This window comes from Salvelinus fontinalis, chromosome 6, assembly GCF_029448725.1.
Source record: "Salvelinus fontinalis isolate EN_2023a chromosome 6, ASM2944872v1, whole genome shotgun sequence".
NCBI classification, from domain to species: Eukaryota; Metazoa; Chordata; class Actinopteri; order Salmoniformes; family Salmonidae; genus Salvelinus; species Salvelinus fontinalis.
The window spans coordinates 36,799,276-36,814,750 of NC_074670.1; the positions used below are offsets into that span (position 1 = coordinate 36,799,276).

General features: G+C 42.6%; 1 protein-coding gene across 1 annotated transcript in view; it reads right to left on the reverse strand.

Moving 5' to 3' along the window:
• The window catches only part of LOC129857773 (R-spondin-2-like), a 73,557-nt gene extending 59,397 nt beyond the window's left edge, over positions 1–14,160 (reverse strand). Inside the window, exon 1 of the mRNA XM_055926325.1 lies at positions 13,946–14,160. Coding sequence (XP_055782300.1) covers positions 13,946–14,045 — 100 coding nt within the window. The 5' untranslated portion in view covers positions 14,046–14,160. The remainder of the gene's footprint in view (positions 1–13,945) is intronic.
• Between the last annotated feature and the right edge of the window lie 1,315 nt (positions 14,161–15,475).

Consider the following 15,475-nt stretch of genomic DNA (forward strand, 5'->3'; position numbering starts at 1 on the left):
AGGCGCTGCAGTGGCTAGCGGGTCTGCCTTTTGAGGGCCCTAAGTGAAAAAATGTTGCTTGAAATATTTGCAGTTTTACAGCTAATTTCCTGCAATTTATCACATTTTGCCATAGTTTGGAGAGAAATATTTGCAGTTTTGAATATGATATCTGAGTGAGAGTGACTAACAAAACCAATGGGGGCCACTCGGTCAGTAATTCGACCATGATTACTACAAGTTTAGATAGCTGGCTAGACTAACTTATCAATCTTTTTTTTTTTTTTTGCTGACACAGGCGAGTGACTGTCAGTGACTGACATAACGAGAACAAAACTGATGATGCACAACCAAATTTCGAAATTGCACCTTGTGTATTCTACTATTCTAACTCAACAGTAAGTTGAGACCCGGACCGAGTTCCTAAAATAACGAACAAACAAAACGTGTTAGATAGGATAAATAATGCGATACGTGTAAATTAGGGGGTGGCTTCCATCCAAAGACATGTGGACAGTGGTATGTAAGCCCTTAGTGTCTTATTACAAAGAAGTCAACAGCCTACAGGATAAGTCCCTACCTGGCAGGTGTCAACATGCCACACTAATTACTATTACAAATTAACAACAAATGTGTTTTTTATGCAAGAGTTACTGTTACACTAAATATCACAGAATTCTGGAAATATTGGAATAAAGTAGGCTAATGCAATTTTAAGTCATCACATTTTTTCTGACTGAATACATTTGAAGCAACAGCCTACCCGCCGCGTGTGTTCAACTATTTCAGCACCGTTTCACGCTTTTTTGAGACAAGCGTGGGGACTCGTCTTGATAAATCCACATTTATCTTGCACATTTTCTTTTATGCTATTACCCAAGTACCCGAGGCACTGGTTGTGCTAAGGAGTTATGATAACTCAAACCACAGGAGTCTCTTCTCTTGTCTAAACAATCCTGCCTGATGGAATTCCTAGCCCTGTTGTGGTAGGGTTACCATACAGCCTTAGAAAACTACACTCTTAAAAATAAGGGTTCCAAAAGGGTTCTTCTGCTGTCCCCATAGGAGAACCCTTTATGGTTCCAGTTAGAACCCTTTTTGTTTCCATATTTTCTTTGAGTTTCAAGTAGATAGACCATGTAAACCCTCTGTAAGGGATCTACATGGAACCAAAAGGGGTTCTACCTGGAAAAGAGTTGCAAAGGGGGGGGGGGGGGCTATATTACTGTTAGCTTGGTAAGTTTACCAGTAAACTACTAGAATTTTGGTATCTTTCAAGGTTCTTATGTAATCTATCACAAGACATCTAGTGGACTTTTTGAGTACTTCCGATTATCACAGGTGTCTGTAATAATCTCTGTCCCTCGGTATGGCCTTATCACATGTAACACGTATGAAATAAGATAATTTTTAAATAAAAAATATGACAAAGCTGAAAAAACATTATCCTAAATACAAACCATCAATTTAGTGAATACCATTGATGTTAAATATGAGGGTTTCAGCATGAAATATTCTTCATATTTTTTTTTATTATTTGACTATGTCAATATGTATTTGTTGTCAATGTTTAGGCATCAAACTGGTGGATTCAATATTTGGAAGATTTGGAAGAGTTAATGGTCTTTTCATTAATTTGGCTATTTTCTCTTGAACCATATGGTCTATCTACTAGAAACTCATGGGAAATATGGGCAAAGATATAGTAAATAAATGTCGTATATGAATACAGTTTTATAAATTACCAAAGTTACTCAAAATTGCTATACATTTTCTGTTAATTACCCAAATTACTCAAGTTTCCTTTATCTTACCGGTAGGTTTGCAACCCTAACCTGGAACCAAAAAGGGTTCCGCAAAGGGTTCTCCTTTGGTGAAAGCCAAAGAACCCTTTTAGGTTCCAGATACACTCTTAGAAAAAAAGGTGCTATCTTCTCTACATACTTTCTCTACATCCTTAAAAGCTGATGGGTTTTTAGGTATAATCCTTCCCCTGGCTTTTACAAATCGTGTTAGTTGTTTTTAACCAAACACTGCTTGCTAAAACCATACACATACTGTACAGTGTGTGTGTGTGCGCATGTACAAGCGACTGTGCTTTAATGATGATACCCAGCCCTAAATTGTCCATTACACGTTGCTACTGTCCCTTACCGCATCATGGCCGTGCCATCTCGAAACCCATTTGTATGTAAACTATATGTGACCCCTGCCTACTTACACCTATTAGTTAGGGCTCCTGTCTGTGAAAGTTGTTTATACAGTGTGCTCATGAGACCTGGCTGCCGTTCCAAAAAATCATATTGAGTTAAGGAGAAGTCAGCCAAGATGTAATACAAATAGCTGTAAGAAAAAGAAAGGAATTTGAAAAATGTGAAATGAGTTCTTTTTCTCCTTTCACATTTTCTTCACCAATCTTCCCTACCGCAGTTTTGCTCCACTGTCTGGTCCCTAAACCAAGTTAGCAAAAAAAAACTGAATGGAGTTGAGAATGCATAAAAGTACCACAACAAAGCATATTCAGTAACCAAACAAGCTGGAAATGTGAGGCAGCCACACGTGACATTAAAATCATAATGCAGCTTGTAAATTTTCTTAGATTACACTTAACATGATTTCTTTCTCTTTCCATCTCTCTCTCTATCTCTCCATCTCTCCATCTCTCTCTCTCTGTGTGTCCTGGCTGTGTGGCATAAAGCCAGAGCAAAGTACACAAATGAACATGGCCTTTGAGTCAACACAGACAACAACACGACAAACAACAACAATGACCATAACCACACACTGACCAAAACCCAACCATGCAGTAAGCTATATTACAGACAGTCTTATGTCTGGGCCCATGTGGAATGACTCGGGATGCATTCCATCTCTGACAAGGTCTGAGGGAGAGGAGAACGCTTGTTCGGATGCCTTCCACTCAGCAGAATGCATCAGAATCCCCAAGTACACAGGACTAGGAACCATGGTTTTAACTAGCTCTGCCTTCACTAGATTTGGGTCTTGCCAGGATAGTCATCCAGAGAAAGTAACTTGGTGCATCTAAATGGGACATTTCATATTCGGCACTTGGGTGAGAATTTATCACTGTTCACTCTCTATCTACAACTTCGTAACTACATGCTGTATATACTGCCAGTGTCACCCATGTGGTTTTGTGCATGGCTAAAGTGCTCTGTTCACTTCTGTTAGAGCAGAATGACGGTGCTGTGCTGACAGTCCTTTTCAGTATGGGACTGTCAACTGTCAACATTGTTAATAGAAGCAACATAGTGAGCCTAATTAGATGATTGATGAGGCATCTCATTGGTTCGTCTCGACAATCTCTCTAAACTCAGCATCAGGGCCCTGTAATGACTACCAGCACTTGACCCCAGCCCGAGACCTAATCCTAGATCCAACCTAGTGCACAGATCCTTAATAAATACAAATACAGCCCCGGTTCCAGCCTAAGCCCCATCTGATTAGTCCCAGCCCCAAACAGCACAAGCCCAATATCCCAGCCTAAGCTTCAGCCCAAGTCAAGCCCCTGTCCAAGTCCTATAGTTCTAGCCTCAGATCCAAGCCCTGCCCTACCCCCAGCCCAGTCCCAGTCAAGACACAGGTCCAGCCCCAGCCCAGCCTCAGTCAAGCCGCAGGTCCAGCCCCAGCCCTACCCGCAGCCCAGCCTCAGTGAGCTGCATTCATCAATCCTGCAGCCTCACGCAGTGGGTGGGTTCGGGAGCACCACCATCACCTCCACCATCACCTCCAGTACCGTACATCCATGTCCGGCGGATTCCTAAATTACAGGCAAGTTACACACAGTGAGACGGTTTATTGCATCTGACCGGCTCACTTCCTCCCCATACCAAAGGCATTGCATACTGGGCCTTATTTTGATGTGGCGTGTAAGCATAATTAGAGGTCCAATAAAAGCAGAGAGGAGGGAAAAAGGAGGCATGTCCATCTGTTGAGTCTTAATAAAGGGTGGGGAGGGGGTAGAGAGAGCCCTGCTCTGCTCTCCGGATCACACAGCTCCACCATGCCTCCCTGTCTGTTGTTGTAGCAGCCATTAGAGCAGGCGTGGATGTAAATACTCTGCAGAGCCAAAGGCCAACCCCACATGCTTGTCTGCCTGCCTCTGTGTGTGTGTGTGTGTGTGTGTGTGTGTGTGTGTGTGTGTGTGTGTGTGTGTGTGTGTGTCAGGGGGAGGGTGGCTCCTGATCTCAAGTTACCAGGGCCTTGCAGAGATCGATCCAAAGTAGGTACTAGTCTGCAGGCACACGGAGACAAACACACACACAGACATGGCAAACAAGAGTCAGATATGTGGCTCACTGCAGTAGTACAACACTGGACCGTCCCTATTCCGTCCCTGACTTTGTGACTCTGGCTATGTCCCTAGGAGTGGTGATGTTAATCACCTGCAGCCCAACGGCTGCTAAACGGCTGGCCATCAAGTTCCAGCTTTTAATAACCTCTTAACATATGCCCTCATTTTTTTATAGTGATCCCCATACTTCAAATCAAATCAAATGTTATTAGTCACATGTGCCGAATACAACAGATGTAGACCTTACAGTGAAATGCTTACTTACGAGGCCCTGACCAACAATGCAGTTAAAAAAATACAGATAAGAATAAGAAATAAGAAAATAAGAAAAGTAACAAGTGTTAAAGCGCAGCAGTAAAATAACAACAGTGAGTCTATATTACAGGGGGGTACTGGTACAGAGTCAACGTGTGGGGGCACCGGTTAGTTGAGGTAATATGTACATGTTAGTTGAGGTAATATGTCCATGTTAGTTGAGGTAATATGTACATGTTAGTTGAGGTAATATGTACATGTAGGTAGAGTTGTTAAAGTGACTGTGCATAAATGATAACAGCGGTGTAAAAGAGGGGGGGGGGGGGGGGGGGTTAGAATCCTCTCGGACCTAGACTTGGCGCTTCGGTACCGCTTGCCGTGCGGTAGCAGAGTGAACAGTCTATGACAAGGGTAGCTAGAGTCTATGACAATTTTAAAACACCTATAGTATTACTTAAGAATCACACCAGTTGTGACCATATTATCAATACACTGTTCTGAGTAAATGCTGAGGAAACACTTGAGTGTTGTTCTTCACGTGAGCATAGTGAGAGGTTAGTTGACGAGGGCCTCCCTCTCTCTGTCTCTGGTCCTCTCACCTACCTCTGAAGCCCCCGCATGACTCACTTTTGTGTTTAAATGCTTATTTTTTGTTGTTTTATGCGCACCACTTAGAAACGATCCCCACATTATGACTTTTATGGCCCAATAAACTCAAGAGTATCGAACCAAACTGGCTGGCCATATTTAGTAGCTTTATACGAAAACGTATTAAGGTGTAATTGCTGTAGGCAGGCGTGCTATTGTGAGAATAACATAGGTGAGGGTTACCAAAATTTCCCTCGCACTCGAAAGGGACACTGGACCTTTTGTCTCCAGCTCTGGAGTTTCCAATCACCACGGGGAAATATGGAGTGTATTATAAGATTCATATAATAAGTCCATTTTACTTCACATTTCCGAAAATGAACTTTCACAGTGTGGTAAAATGTAGCCTGAAAGAAAAACATATGTTTGGCATTTAGTGTTGCCAACATATGGGATCCTCTGATGACAATGATTGAGGGTGGAAGAGAAGATCTTGTGTATTTCCCCGAGGGAAAAAAAACTAAACGGGAACCAAATCTACACACAATGACTGTTTCTCTGCAGTGACCTGATAAATGGAAACGTGTAGAAGTGTATAAAACCAGCCTTCTCCTCTGTGTGAAATGGATCTTCCTCAGTCTTCGCTCAGACACGAAACGGCACGCAAAAAAAGCGAGAAAGCGGAGAAACCTCAGCCCTCTAGTTCGCAAACCTACTACAACGCCATCGAATCAGAAAGCTACGTGTTGGTGCCAATTTAAATTAATTGGGGCTAATTGAGTTTATAGGGTGAAGGGGGCTAGGCAGAGGGTGAATAGGCAGAGGGTGAATAGACAATGTTTTTTTTGTGGTGAGAGAAAATGAAGACAAAACAGAAACAGATAACCCTCAGCTTGTCACGTGGGTCCTGAGGAATCTCTCCGAGCCTGACTACAAGTTCATGACACCTGTGTTGGTTTTTTTTCCTCTGGGGATTTCCACCAGTGTAGCATGGCATCGGTGCACTGAGGACTGAGGACCCTTTCACCGGCTTCATTTGATACGGCTGTGAATGAGACCTAGCAGGTCTGCTACACTACAGAGAGACAGGATGGACATGCTTGGGTTAGTGGGTCCCACCAGACTGACCTCGCCGCAACATTTACTGTAGTTCACAGGTTTTGTTACTGAATTTATTTGTCAATGCAGCTGAAAACTTGAATTACCTGCCATGATTTTCCACAAAATTGACACTGCCCAGACACCAAAACACACCTGCATAAAGACGTGCATGCATGCATGCACACACACACATTAACGGCTTGGCTGATGGGGCCTGGGAAGAGAAAGGGAACACGGTTCCTCTTAGACGCTGCAGCCGGGGCTCAGGTCAGGACTTGGCGAGCAGTAATCCCTCTCAGGTGATGCTGCTCACATTCAGCCACATCCAGCTGATCTGCTTAAATATGTTCTCTCCCGTCCCTCCACCCCCTCTCGTCTTTAAAAGCCCCCTAGGCTAGGAGCAGAATTTAGGAGGATGGGGGCTACTGCTATTCCGCACCACGAACCCCGGATTGCTTTCCAGCGTTTCTGTAAAGTGATCGTTCCATGTGCCGCTTTGCGCGGTGACACGCCGGTGCACAACGTACAGGCCTCCTTCATAACCAGCCAGGAGAAACACACTGCTGCTGTGGAATAAAGTCACACAGTCTTCCTGGCTTAGGAGAGAGCGTGCACACACACAGGATACAGGGCGCCCATCCCGTGGATTAGAGTGGCATTATGTGAAAAAGCCTTGTTAAAAGACATGCCATCTGCGGGCCCCTTTTCACTTTTTCCAAAGACAGAGTGGCAAAGCTGCTTTAAGAGTGGCCTCGTGGAGCATTCCCTCTCCCTGTCGGAGTCGGTTTAAAATGGCTTCATGTCCACCAAACAATAAGAGGGACAATAAGCTATTTAATAGACAGTCATAAACCATTAATATATAATAATATATGACATTTAGCAGACGCTTTCATTCAAAGGGACTTACAGTCACGCTATTTGTATCCATTTCTCTCACAGAAAATACAGAAAATTAGCAATTGCGGTCTGAGTGCTTTCAGGGCGGCAGGTAGTCTAGCGGTTAAGAAAGTTGGGCCAGTACCCGGCTAGGTGAAAAATCAGCTGATGTGCCCTTGAGCAAGGCACTTAACCCTAATTGCTCCTTTAAGTAGCTCTGAATGAGTGTCTGCTAAATTACTCAAATGTAAATGTAAGGCATATCCTTCTAAGTAGGGTTGCACATTTTGGGGAATTTTCAGAGGTGGAAACTTTCCGTGGGAATTAACGGAAATATATGCTAATTACTATTAATACCATTTAAATGTAGATGTTTTTTGCATTGGATATATTTACCATATCATATGGAGACAGAAACATAAACATTTTACCTTATCATAAGTAGACACAATTGCTAATGATTAAATCCTTCCAATAGAAATTTTAAAAACAATTTAGTTACGAATTGAACTTTAATTAAATGAGTTGACTCTTCACATGGGATGTTTTCACTGAACAACAAAAGAAAGGGTATATCGAATGATCCCCAATGATCCATCGCATCTCCCAAAAACGTTTTCAACATTTCATCAGACTGAGGCCTTATCTACACTGTCACTTTCCAAGCTTGTTGAGGATTTCTCGTTGTCAGGCTCAAAAGCCCAAAATTTTCCCGGATGGACACCAATCTTTCAACCCTTTTATTGGTCAGCCTGTTGCGTGCTTTGGTGTGTGTGTGTGCCCGCAAACAAGGACCAGTTGGGCTCTGAGGCGGCTGACGTTGGTGGGATTTGGAGGATGATGGAGGTAACATGGGAAAGAGCCTCAGATCCACAAAGTCCCTTCCACCAGGTGGCTGATGAGAATTTCTAAATTTTTTCCATGGGAAGTTAAGCCCTGGAATTTGGGGAATTTTGCTTAAATTCATCCAAAAAAGTTAGCTTATAACAGTGAACCTTTTTGTGGGATACACAAGGCAATTCTAGGTGTTGTGGCATATTTTGGTGAAACTATCCCTGATTTAATGGAATTGCAACCCTCTGCATGCACAGTGCATTCTTCCATCACATGTACAGTGCACTCTTCCATCACATGTACAGCTGATTCTCAAGATCTTGCACACCAATGAGATGCTATTGAGCCCACACTACTACACTGTCTGAGCCAAGGACTACCTGCTTTCTGGTAAGTTTTGATTACAATACTGGGTGGGGTGAATATATTTTATGACATACATGATTTTTTGTTAAATAGTAGCCTACAGCAAAGTGTGTTTAAATCATTTATAATTTGTTAACAATTTCTACTAGTTAGTTTTTGCTACCATGTGGGTTTTAGCTTGCTTGAGCCTGCTAACTGAGGAGTGTTAATTCACCTGTTTCCATACATGTTTCATTTTAAAACATTTATCTTACAAAGGAGTTGTTTAATCTAACTGCTTAACTATGTATATGTACATGGAAATGTATTATTATTATTATTTTTCTCATTTAATCTTTACAGGAAAATGCCACGGGCACTATCTGATGTGTGGAGAGAGTTCACTGCAGCTAACGTATAAGGAAAAGCTGTGTATATTTGCAAATACTATGCCAAATCATATGTGAAGAATGCAACAAAGATGCAGAATCATCTGGCCAAGTGCTAAAATTTCCCTCAAACCTCACAACAAAACAAAAGTCCCTCTACTTCTATTCAAGGTGAAAATGATGAATCAGACACCTTATCGATAGCAACAGCTCATGGTCCTCCTGGAATATGACATTTTTTTGACTCAATGGAGGAACGTAGTCAAAGAAATGCTGATGACTGTCTTGCTCGAGCTGTGTATGCAACTGGTTCACCTCTGATGCTCACAGGCAATGTGTATTGGAAGACATTTCTGAATGTTCTTCGCCCAGCATACACCCCTCCAACTAGACATGCTTTATCTAATAATTTGCTGGATGCAGAGTTCAACAGAGTTCAAGTGAAGGTCAAGCAAATCATAGAGAAAGGGGACTGTATTGCAATCTCTGATGGGTGGTCGAATGTTCGTGGACAAGGAATAATTAACTACATCATCTCCACCCCTCAACCAGTATTCTACAAGAGCACAGACAAAAGGGACAACGGACATACCAGTCTCTACATTGCAGATGAGCTGCAGGCAGTCATCAATGACCTTGGACCACAGAAGGTATTTGCACTGGTAACAGACAATGCTGCGAACATGAAGGCTGCTTGGTCTAAAGTAGAGGAGTCCTACTTTCACATCACACCCATTGGCGGTGCTGCTCATGCATTGAATCTGCTCCTCAAGGACAGCATGGCACTGAAAACAATGGATACACTCTACAAGAGTGCCAAGGAAATGGTTAGGTATGTGAAGGGTCATCAAGTTATAGCAGTAATCTACCTCACCAAGCATAGTGAGAAGAATAAGAGCCTCACATTGAAGCTGCCCAGCAACACCCGTTGGGGTGGTGTTGTCATCATGTTTGACAGTCTCCTGGAAATGGCCATATCACAGTCTGCCGATATGGACAGCCCCATCAAAAGGATCCTACTGGATTATGTATTTTGGGAGAGAGTGGTAAGCAGCCTGAATCTCCTGAAACCTATAGCAGTAGCCATTGCACGGATTGAGGGAGACAATGCCATCCTGTCTGATGTTCAGACTCCGCTTGCAGCTGTAAGAGAAGAAATCCGTACTGCCCTGCCCACTTCACTGTTGCTCCAAGCAGAGGAAACTGAAGTTCTGAAAAACATCAAAAAGCGTGAAGACTTCTGCCTGAAGCCCATACACGCCACAGCATACATGTTGGACCCCAAGTATGCTGGCAAGAGCATCATGTCTGGTGCAGAGATCAACAAGGCCTATAATGTGATATCATTGCCGTGTCTTGCCACCTTGGCCTGGATGAGGGCAAGGTTCTTGGCAGTCTGGCGAAGTACACCTCCAAGCAAGGGCTTTGGGATGGAGATGCAATATGGCAGTCGTGCCAGCATATCTCATCAGCCACCTGGTGGAAGGGACTTTGTGGATCTGAGGCTCTTTCCCCTGTTGCCTCCATCATCCTCCAAATCCCACCAACATCAGCCGCCTCAGAGCGCAACTTGTCCTTGTTTGGGAACACACACACCAAAGCACGCAACAGGCTGACCAATACAACAGTTGAAAAATTGGTGGATATCCGGATTCTTTTGGGCTTTTTAAGCCTGACAACGAGCCATCCTCAACAAGGTTGGAAAGTGACAGTGTAGATGAGGCCTCAGAGTTTCATGTTCAAGAGGTGGACATTGAGGAGGTACGGGGAGAAGACATGGAAACCTGAGAGGAAGACAACCACAGCTTTAGTTTCTAGACTATCATTTTACAGATATATGTTGAAAACATTTTGGGAGATGCGATGGATCATTGGGGATCATTCAATATTCCCTTTCTTTTGTTGTTCAGTGAAATCATCCCATGTGAAGAATCAACTCATTTAATTCAAGTTCAATTCATAACTAAATCGTTTTTTTTTTCTATTGGAAGGATTTAATCATTAGCAATTATGTCTACTTATGATAAGGTAAAAGGTTTATGTTTCTGTCTCCATATGATATGGTAAATATATACAATGCAAAAAACATCTACATTTAAATGGTATTAATATTAATTAGCACATATTTCCGTTAATTCCCATATATTCCCGTTAATTCCCACGGAAAGTTTCCACCTCTGAATATTCCCCAAAATGTGCAACCCTAGTGCTGTACAGTCTTTCACTACTATAGCCATTTCCTAGTAGTGGATTTACAAACTCCCCTGACCCATGGTGCATCTCTTCCTCCAGGCAACATTGGTACTTGAGTCTGTTTTTATGTAGTCAGCAGGTGGCATCATTAGCCAGAGAATAAAAATGAAAACCAATATCCTTGAGTGTAGCAATGATATCATAGGAGGCTTCGTTGGCATGAGTTCCCCTTTTTTTAGTGGGCGGGGTGGGGGAGTAAGGAGGTGTAAATCATTGGTTTTATATGAAGAGAAAAAACAATAACTACAGTGGAAAAGAGGACTGAGTCATGTAGTAGAGTATAGGAGCTGCTTGCAAGACATGATCAAACCATTTACACCACAGATTCCCTTAATTTAGCCTTAGCCTGACTCTCTTACAGTTTGCCTTTGAACACAGACTGTTGCCGACTAGAACTGCCCTGCATTTCACTCTTGCATTCCCATACACTTCCCTAGCTAATCCAATCATATACTGTATGTCAACGGCAAAGGCTCTACTACTTATTTCAGCCAACTTATTTGAATTTATTTCAGCCTGAAAGGTAAAGACATTTGTTCCTCTATTTTTCTTTACCCATAAAATATATATGCCTGGGGAGCTTAACGTGACCAATTCCATATTCCGTTTTTAAAATGTGTCTGGGACTGAACATTCCAGACTGATTTGGAAACCTCACTATGTTACTGCTGCCTGCCAGACATACTATACTGTATGTGGAGCTGTCATGGTGAGCCTTGAGGGCAAGGCACAAATATTCAGCCCTCTCACAGCATATTGAACAGTGCTCTCTCTCTCACATGCTTCTCTCAATAACCATAATAAATAAAGGAAGGAAGTGAAAGCCTAAAGCTTGGCTGCCTGCCAGTGTGTGCTAAATGTCACTTTTGGCTTCAGTTGGGCCATTCCATTCCAAAACAACAGGAACCAATCCTCCACCTCCCTCCAAAAAACGATCTGTACAAAACCCATACATTGCTGAGGGCTGGAGCATCCAGTTTGAGATGTTCAGAGAGTTTACGGTAATGTGTGTACAGCTCAATCCAATCCCATCCTCAGAGTCAAATGTATGAGTTAAACTTTTGCTCTCACCTCCGCCTCCAGCCACCCCCTCCCTCCCTCTCTCTCGTGCACACACACACACACACATACATGCACACACGTAAGGGTTATACCTCTCTAGCCTGCTAGCCAAAAAGCATTTCAACCACTTCTATCAACAACGAACACAGAAACACAAACAAACACATACACACCTATGCCATTATCAATTTGCCTCTCTCCCTAAAGCATCTCAAACTTAACCAGTTCCACTCCGTGCCAAAAAAGTTTGATCCCATTAAGAACATTATATTATGGAGCATCTGAGATCACCAATCCTAAGAAAAAAACAGAGGAGCAGAGAAAAGTGTGTGTGCCAGTACCCCACAGTGATTGCTTGAGTATTTGCAGATGGGCAGTGGAAGGCTTGCAGCCAGGAGTGGAGGTTCCTCCTGGCATGCCTTGCATATGATTAAATCTGTGATTGCCTTACAATTTACAACCCCCCCCCCCTCCCCCCCCGCAAAAAAAACTTGCATTGAGAAGAGGATCATCCTACTGTACTCCACACCACACTGTATAGACCTAACATGTTCATGTTCGGTTGAGGGTATTTGTGCTATAACCAGGGGTCAGTAAGGAATAGCACACACACTTCAGATTAAGCCGTGTTCCCACTCTCCATTGCCACCACTGGAATAAGGACCGTGCTTATGTCACAGATCGGGGGGGCTGCTAAAAGCAGGCAGGCACACTGATGTCACAGTCTGCTCATTCATTCCGCCTTGCTGTTTTGACCAATGGGCTAAATCCACAGAGGCGATCGTTATGCGTGTACCAACTGTTCAAAGATAACTCTGCGGTTATGGGATCAATTAAAACCAGCTTAGGAGGTTGGAGAGGTCGAATTCATGACAGGGGAAAGGGGGTTCCGCATCTATTCATTAAAACTCCCACAATACACCCCCCTAAGCCGCTGCACTCGACAATAGATAGACAGAGCCGCACTACCAGCTTTTTACCGTCTAGTCGCTGTAGCCTACTAAGCAGTACCACATTTAATTAAAGACACAGACCTCTCTTTGTTGGCACGGACAGTCGGACAGGTAAAAGCACAGAGAGCCCGAAGCAATGTGGTCTAGCCTACGATATTTGACCAAACGACTCACCAACAGCAACTATGTAAGAAACACGAAGCAGATAACAATATCACAAATCTTATCAGGCATACTTGGGTTGGAGGCAAACAATGACCGTTATGTGTCCAAAAGGCACATTTTGCGCATTTGCCAAAATGTCCCCAAAACATAACTTCAAGAATTACCTGTAATCTAGTAATACAACTAACTATGTCTTTGAGTGGTGAAGTCTAGCCAATTTGTTACGAATTAGAAAAATATTTTCCACGTTGAACTCATGAAGTCGCTAACAGTTGCCTTGTAAAATATACCCACAGTCTGGGCAGACTCGGCTACTGGTTTACACCGCTGTGGCACTTTTCGTTTTGGCGGGATGGATATATTAGGTGGCTCGAATCAATTTTTTCACTGCGCTTTTAATCTTATAGTGGCAGTTGGTTGATAATATCAGAGTGCATAAAACTCATCCAGGAACTCACGAGCGCATACCAGAAATGCATCACCTCAAATACCCTAGCCCTAGTCTACAGGATGCTGGACGGTCACTGTATCCTGATCAATACACTGTACTCAGGGCGATGATAGTGTCAACGTGTAGGCGACGTGTCAACGAGTTATGTTTGAATAAATTGGCAAGGTAATTATCTAATCAATAAACAGAACCGGATATACAATGGCAACAAATATTGATTAAACTCTTGGTCTCAAAATGTTTAATATTAGCTATTCGACCATGTCTATTTTTCTTTTTCTAATGTTGCTGGCTCAGAAACTATCCAAAACTTCTCGCTCTCAACTGTCACATTGGCAAGGATGATTTATGCATATATAGACGACGTTTCACTTACCTCTTTTGTTCCTCCTCCAGCGATTTGACTGCGTTTGACAGTTGCTGTACTCCATACAGTTCAACACGATTAAAGCCAATGAGAAAAGTCGAAACTGCATCTGGACGGCTGGTGTTCCGACTCGAATAAGAAGTGCCAATGGTGTTTGGGATGAATTATCTGGTCCGTGTCCTCCAGTTTCTTGAATGATTCCAATTTGTCACACATTAAACGAGCAGCGACAACATAGTATCTCACCACTGAATAATATCATTTTATGAAGTTTACGAAGTTCACCCTTCATTCACAAGTGTCCCTTCGAGTGCTGTAAAAATAAAGATATGGGTTATTGTGATAACAAATGTGACGATATCAACATATATCCAAACATGGGAAGAATACTTGATCTAAGGAGTTTAAGAGGCTAAGCCTATTGTATTTAAATACACTGCAATAATTAAACATTTTTCTGCCCCACGTGTTAATAATTTACTCTCCATTCTGACAAAAGAGCTTGGCATGAAATGAATGCATAACATTCTAACGCTTCTCAAACAAGCAATAACCTTCCAATATAATGAGCGCAAGAAGCTGCGTTTAACAATGAACACAATATGAAACATACCTGCATATGTGACAGTCTAAATCCACTTCAGATAGCCACAGTGGATTTGGAGCATACAGCATCCCTCTTGTATGAAAAGTTATTCTGAAGAGAACAGAGGTCCGAGTGATCTCCCTTCTTGAGACGCACGCGATTTTTATTCCGATAATACCTGTTTCCCCGGTGAAAGCGTGTCCTTATTCACTTCAACAAACTTGTCTACACCATTCAGACGTCCCGTTTGACCTTGGGGTTTAAAGCAAATGATATAAAGCCAGTAGATTCTCCTCTAGATTGTCTGCATCTGCGCTTCGAGCGGAGGTGAAGTGGTAGGCTACAACTGGTCCTGATGCTTGGGTTGCTTTCTCATATAGCTGCTCCTGTCACGTGGAGATCTCTAGATCTGTGGGGCTGCTCAGAATTAGAAGCCCCTTGACCAGAGTGGAGTATTTTTTCTTATTATTTTAGATAATGAAGATGACACATGCTATTTAGCTGCCTAGGTCCTAACTCTACACCGAGGCTCCCTCAGGGTCCTAGTGCAGGAAACAAATAAATCGCAGCCGTTTTGATTCTCGTGTGAAATGAGGCACAACACGTGACGTTTGAGTGGGGTATTGTTGTAGGCTATCGCCCCTAGTTTGGAAGTTGAATGACCTATAGGCACTCTCTCAAATTCCAAATTAAACTTTACGTTTTTTAAGTCGTTTTTCTATGTGGTTTGGAAACGGAGTTTGTTTGGTCGTTCAATTATGAACAATTGACCAATGAGAAGTGGTCTTGCTCGAAATGGGCCTATCACCGACATGTGTGCACCTTTTCTATCACATTTAACACTAACAGGAAATGTATTCTCAACGATAAATCTTGTCGGGAGTAGTACCTACATGTTTAAACTGTTATTTCCACTATATGACAAATATGTCTATTCATGTCTCAAAAAGCTA